Source organism: Cebus imitator, unplaced genomic scaffold (assembly GCF_001604975.1).
Source record: "Cebus imitator isolate Cc_AM_T3 unplaced genomic scaffold, Cebus_imitator-1.0 Scaffold266, whole genome shotgun sequence".
NCBI lineage: Eukaryota > Metazoa > Chordata > Mammalia > Primates > Cebidae > Cebus > Cebus imitator.
This window is the reverse complement of record NW_016107581.1, coordinates 2,084,610-2,090,800: the sequence shown is the minus strand read 5'-3', so window position 1 is coordinate 2,090,800 and position 6,191 is coordinate 2,084,610. Positions and strand designations below refer to the sequence as shown.

The following is a 6,191-nucleotide window of genomic DNA, read 5'->3' as shown; positions in this document are numbered from 1 at the left end:
CAGGCACGCACCACCATGCCCAGCTAATTTTTTGTATTTTTAGTAGAGACGGGGTTTCACCATGTTGACCAGGATGGTCTCGATCTCTTGACCTCGTGATCCACCGCCTCGGCCTCCCAAAGTGCTGGGATTACAGGCTTGAGCCACCGCGCCCGGCCGATTTAACAACTTTTAGTATATTCACAGAGCTGTGCAACCATCACAATCAATTTTTGAATATTTGCATAACTCCCCCCAAAAAACGCACACCCTTTAACCATCTCCCCACCATCTTCCCTGCCCCTTGTCCCCCCAACCAACTAATCTCCTGTCTCCATGGAGTTGCCTATTCTGGATTTTTCATGTGGCTAGAATCACACCTCTGTGGCCTTCTGCATCTGGCTTCCTCCCTCGGTAGCCAGCATGTTTTCAAAGCCCATCCACGCTGTAGCAGGTGTAGAACTGACACCTCCCTCCTTTCAAGGCTGAAAGTCCCATTGTCTGGGTGGACCACAATGTGTTCATTCATTAATCAGGTGATGGGTACTGGAGCTGTTTACAGTTTTCGGCTGTCATGAATAGTGCTGCCATGAACCTGTATGCTGGGTCACAGGCTGACTCCATGTAGAATATTTTGGGAGCTGCCAGGCAGCTCCACTCACTGGCCATGAGAAACCAGCTGAGGACAAGGCGTCCCCCCATGGGGTCCACCTTTATTTTGTATGGTGTTGCCATCTTAAAATCCTTCATAGATTCTAAATGAGGGGTCCAGTGTCTGCATTTTGCCCCAGGGCCCTGCGGATCACGCAGTGGGTGCCCTGCCTTTTCCCAGAGTCTCAGGTGCACCCTCTCGTGGCTGTTCTCAGCCTAGACAACCAGAAAGCCGCAGAAAAGCAGACACCAAGGCGGAGGCTGCCGGGGTGGGGGCGGGCGAGTCCCATCTCGGGGGCCCGCTGTCCTGGTACGCGATTCCTTGTCAGCCATTGTCCTCAGGGGGACTGGCAAACACCAACCTGACTGAACTCATCTGGGGACAACCCTGGCTTGGAGGGCCGTGTGGCTATCTGCAGACTTCACTGTTACTGTGAACACCCATGTTGTTTGCTGCCTGAAACATGACGTTTGACAATGGGATGTGGCCCAGACCGTGCCGTGCCGTGGGTGCAATGTGACATGGACTGTGCATCCGTCAACAGGGCCAAAATGCAGAAGGTTCCGGAATACAAAATATGACTGTCCCAGAGAGTTCAGGCAAGAACCCATGGACATGTCAGCTCATTCAGTCCTCACCACCCCCTCTGCCCACCATGAGGGCACTTTCATCCTCATTTAACAGACGAGGAAACTAAGGCAGAGAGTGGCGAAAAGCCTTGCTCTCAGTCACACAGCTAGGACAGAGGTGGGTGTGAACCCAGGCAGTGTGGCTGGGGTTACCATCCTGGCCTTTTCAAACATGTCCTGGGGAGGGCAGGCCCCACCCATCCACACTCTGCCCCGTCACTCATGCAGCGTGACCTGCCCTGCCTCATGGGGCCTCCGTCATGTCTGGGTCACTGAGGCAGGCGTTAGAGGTCTGTGGGAGCCCAGCACCCAGGGTCTCTCTGGGTTGAACCCACCTGAGAGCTGTGCCTTGGGCAGGCCCGGCCTTCTGTAGAGCCGTGAGGGTGAAGGTCTCCAGCACTTAAAGAGCTCTCCTCCCCACACACGCATAAACAGTCTCCTTCCCAACTTGGGGAGCTATTTCCTGGGCTCTGGCAGCTCTTGTCTCCTCCTCCCCAGGCACCCGCAGAGGCGCCAATCACCTCAGGCAGCTCAGGCTGTGGGGAACAAAGGCATCCCTCCAGGAGCAGGAGCTTAAGAGACTTCACCCAGGTGAGGAGGAAGACAGGAAACTTGAACCTTCTTCCTGAGTTCTGTCTGGCAGCCATCTGGGCTCTGCGCTGGCTGTGGCCTCAGCATAAACGCCTCTCCATGTCACCCACTTACATCTGCAGCCCCCGGACCCCCATGGCCCCTTCCCAATTTGCCTTTGCTCCAAGGCGATTGGCACCTTCAGACAATCTAGAGCACGGAAGGACCTGAGCTGCTGGGGTCTCCCCCTCCCTCTCCAGACAGTGAGCCTGACCTGACAGAGTGTGTTCCCAGCAGACACCCCCGGCAAAGTCCCATACTGGGAGAGCTCAGGCAGGGTCAGCGGGGGCACCCGTGCCAGAATCCCGAAGTTGTACTCTGATTCGTACGGCCTGGGCCCCCAGCTCCAACATGCCCCCTCTGACATGGGGGCATCTTGGCCCCATTCCGTCCTTCTGCAGCCGATTCCCTTCCCAGGTTTGGAAGCGACTCCCTTCTTTCAAATCCGACATCCCCGTCCTGTTCCTGCCGCATCTGGTCCCCTCCAACATGGTATCTAAGGGTCCAGAATCCAGGGTTGCCTTGGCTGTGCCCTTGAACCCTCCCGGGACGGTGGGTCCCAAGCCTGTCAGGATCAAGCCCATACTATACCACGATAAATGCTAGGGCCACCCAGCGCAGCAGGTGCCGCGCCCCAACCCCACGAGGCCCTTGCTTTTCTCAGCAGGAAGCGACAGAAAACATTATTTTTCTAGTGAACCCATTCGGATATGGAATAGAGCAGACAGCAACATTTGAACAAAAATGTCACGATGAAAGCACTGAGGCCTCGAAGGACACTGACACTGGGGGAGGTACTTTTGAGCTCTGTCCCCTGCACCCCGGGGGTCCCCGCCTTCTCCCTCCGCTGCAGGAGAAACGCTGGGGCCCAGATGTTCTCAGCTCCTTTGTCGCCTTCCCCACCATCTTAGAAAGCCGCTGAGGTCTTTGGAATTCCCGGGGGCTGGTATGAACCTTTCAAGAACACAGATTTTTAGAGCTTGAAAATGACTGACCTTAAGGCTCAGGGAACCCACAGCTGACAGGTTCCAGAGGGAGAAGGAGGGCTGGCTTGGATTCACACAGTCAGAGGCAGGAGCTGAGCAAAGTTCCCAGCAGCAATTGTCTCCCAAAGGTCAGTCCCTGCCCGATCGCCGCCACCACCACGAGGTGGGGCTGAGCCAGTGGGCAGGCATGGAGTGGGATGGAGCGGCCCGGCTGGCGGCCTCCCGTCCTACCTGCAGTGAGCCTCCTAGGCCAGGCTGCTCGGGGCTGTCCTGCCACTGGACCGCCGGGGGGCACCGGTGCTCACGTCCCACACCGTTGCGGGTGGCCCGGCTGACAGGGGTCCCTGTGGGGACAGCGTGGCTGTGGTTGGTGAGGGAATTGGGGCGGGAGGGGGGTGGCGGTGTTGGATTCTGCGGGCTCTGCTCTGAGCCCCCGCCCAGTCCAGAAACCCCACTAGCCTGGGGCCTGAAAACAGCCACTGGCCACTCCCTCCCGAGCGCCCACCACGCCACTGCTAGGAGGAAGAGCCTGCGGGAGCTGGCTGCAGGACGCTCTCTTCTTGAGTGCAGGTCTGGCCAATGTCGGGGCCTCAGGGATCGGGTGGCGGGTGCATGCCAAGAGCCAGGAAAAGGAAGCCTGGTCCCAGATAGACCTCATGGCACCCAGGCAGGCAGCCTACGGGTCTGCTGGGAGCATGGCTGGACTGTTTCCTAAAGAGGAGTATGGACTGGGGGACTGGACATCTGGGTTCTCTGTGGGCCACGACTAGTTTCTGGGTCCCCCAGGAACACTGGGACCTCATAGCCTGGCTCCCCAAGGTGCTAAGGGCCAGAGGGTGCTATCCCTTGCACTATCCAGCAGGGGAGAAAGGGGACATAGGGGGCTGGTTCTTAACAGGCTGCTGCTGAGGGCTAGGCGGGCAGCCGCCACCCGAGTAAGCGCAAAATGGCGCCAGGCTCCTTAGGAGGGGCGGAGGGCGAGGCCTGTCATCTGGGGCCAGGGGAGGCAGAGTCTGCATGTGACCAACAGCAGTGGGGACATGGGCTGTGAGGCCAGGCAGAGCAGGTGTGGCCCACCCCTACCCCCAGGGTGCCCCAGAGATGCGCAGCACAGGGTCATGCCTGGGCGCAGATGCAGAGCCAAGGGCCTGCAAAGGCTCCGAGAGGCTGGTGGCCCTGGAAGGGGAAAGGGGGGCCATTTCAGAGCCCAGTCTTGCCCAGCTCCTGCCATCCCTGGGGTCTGGGCTTATACCCCCTCGGGCTCCCTGGCATCTGGCACCCCATCCTGTCCAAGCTCCTGCTTTCCTGCCTCTCTCCTCCTCATGACCCACCACCCCCAACATCTGTTCCCCCATCTGCTCTGGGGACCTCTGGTCTCTGGGCCCTGGGGCCCAGGATAGTGGGCGGGGTCTGTATTGAGCAGAAAGTCCCAGAACTGTAACTTCTGGTCCCCACACCCAGACTTCTGAAGGGAACCCAGGCGTCTGCTTTCCTCTGGCCCCACAGCCACCGAGGTTCCAGCTCCCAGCATCCCTTTCCTCAGCTCAGCACTCTGGGCTTTGCACTTGGGTGGGAAAGGGTTAAGGGGGTGGGTGGGTGGCAGGGAAGCTGGGTTGTTTGGTGATAATCCCCTTCCGTGCCCAGGGTGTGGAGAACAAGGTTAGGGCCCCACGTGGGAAAGGCCATGGCTCTGATCCCCACGGGCCTGGGCCTCAGCATCTCACTTCTAATCCCCCACCAGATACCCCTATCCTGTCCCGTCCCCTCCCCAGGGCCTGCTGGGCTGGGTGTTTCTGAGCCCACCTGCCGCCTGTCTCGGCCCCCAGGCTGTCTGAGCCTGTCCCCCAGCTCCCTGTGGCCTCTGGGTGCCTGCCCTCTATCTCGGCCTCCCGGCCTCCAGGCTGTCTGTCTGTCTTTACAGCTCCTTCTCTGTGCCGGGCCCTCCCCTAGGCCTGCTGTCCTGTCTCTGCCTCTGTCGTGTCCTCCATTGCTTTATGACTGAGTCTTCATCTGTCCCTCAGTCTCCTCTCCTGCCCAGCCCTGCCTGCCTCTGTGTCCTTCTCTAGGTTTCCCCGTCTGCTGGCCAGCCCCTCTGCTCCAGCCCCTGGCTGCTCCCCAGGGCCCCCTGCCCCTCGACACTGACAGATAACTCTGGGGTGTTAAGCTTCGGATTAGTTCAGGCAAAATTCTCGATTTTGTCTGCGTTCTTTCCCCTTTGGGTTATGTAAACAGTAATTCTCCCCAGATGGAACTATTTTCCTCGCTTCCATGCAGCCGGGGAGGGGGCCTGGACGGGCTGGGGGTGGAATGCTCCGGTTCCACAGGACACCTCCAGGAAGGGTAGAGGATGCGGCCGAGGTCCCCAGCCCAGCCACCTCTCTTCCCTCCAGGTGCCGACTCTGCTGTGACCATGCCTGTGACCTTTGCCCTCCTGCTCCTCCTGGGCCAGGCCACTGCAGACCCATGCTACGATCCACAGGGCCACCCCCGATTCTGCCTCCCACCAGTGACACAGCTGGCTGCCGCAGCAGCCACCTGCCCTCAGGCCTGCACCCTGTCCCCAGGGAACCACCTTGGCCCCGGGGAAACCTGCAATGGCAGCCTGACCTTGGCCCTGGGTGGCCCCTTCCTCCTGACATCTGTCAGCCTGCGCTTCTGTACCCCAGGACCCCCGGCCCTCATCCTGTCTGCCGCCTGGGCCGCAGGGGGTCCCTGGAGGCTGCTGTGGCACAGACCTGCCTGGCCTGGGGCTTTGGGGGGCCCTGAAAGGGTGACCTTCCACTCCACACCAGGCTCTAAGGCCACTGTGGTGGCCAGCCACCTCCGCGTGGAGTTCAGGGGCCAGGCCAGTCTGGCGGCGGCTGGGCTGAGAGGCCGCTGCCAGTGCCATGGCCATGCCGCCCGCTGTGCTGCCCGTGCCCGGCCCCCTCGCTGCCGCTGCCGCCACCATACCACCGGCCCGGGGTGCGAGAGCTGCCGCCCATCCCATCGAGACAGGCCCTGGCGGCCAGCCACGCCCCAGCACCCCCACCCTTGTCTGCGTGAGTCCTGGCACCCCTCCACCCTTGCCTGCCTGCCACTGCATCCCTTGTCCCTATGGGAGCACAATGCTCCCTTTCCTCCCTGGAACTCGGTGCTCCTTGCCTCTCGCCCCAGTCTCAGACTTGGTCCCCTCTGTACCTCCTCCCTGCAGCCTGTCCTGTATCTCAGCCACACAGGCCTGTCTGCCCATGAGGGGCTCAGCCTCTCCCCAACGCTCATCTGCCTGTGATGATGGTGGTGGTGATGGTGATGATGGTGGTGGTGATGATGATG

General features: G+C 60.3%; 1 protein-coding gene across 2 annotated transcripts in view; it reads left to right on the top strand.

Moving 5' to 3' along the window:
* The first annotated feature begins 3,192 nt into the window (after nucleotides 1-3,192).
* NTN5 (netrin 5) overlaps nucleotides 3,193-6,191 on the top strand; it is a 12,618-nt gene continuing 9,619 nt past the window's right edge. For both annotated transcript variants that reach the window (XM_037728471.1, XM_017500481.2), the window contains exons 1-2: nucleotides 3,193-3,446; nucleotides 5,267-5,917. In XM_037728471.1, coding sequence (XP_037584399.1) covers nucleotides 5,287-5,917 — 631 coding nt within the window. In that variant the 5' untranslated portion in view covers nucleotides 3,193-3,446; nucleotides 5,267-5,286. The remainder of the gene's footprint in view (nucleotides 3,447-5,266; nucleotides 5,918-6,191) is intronic.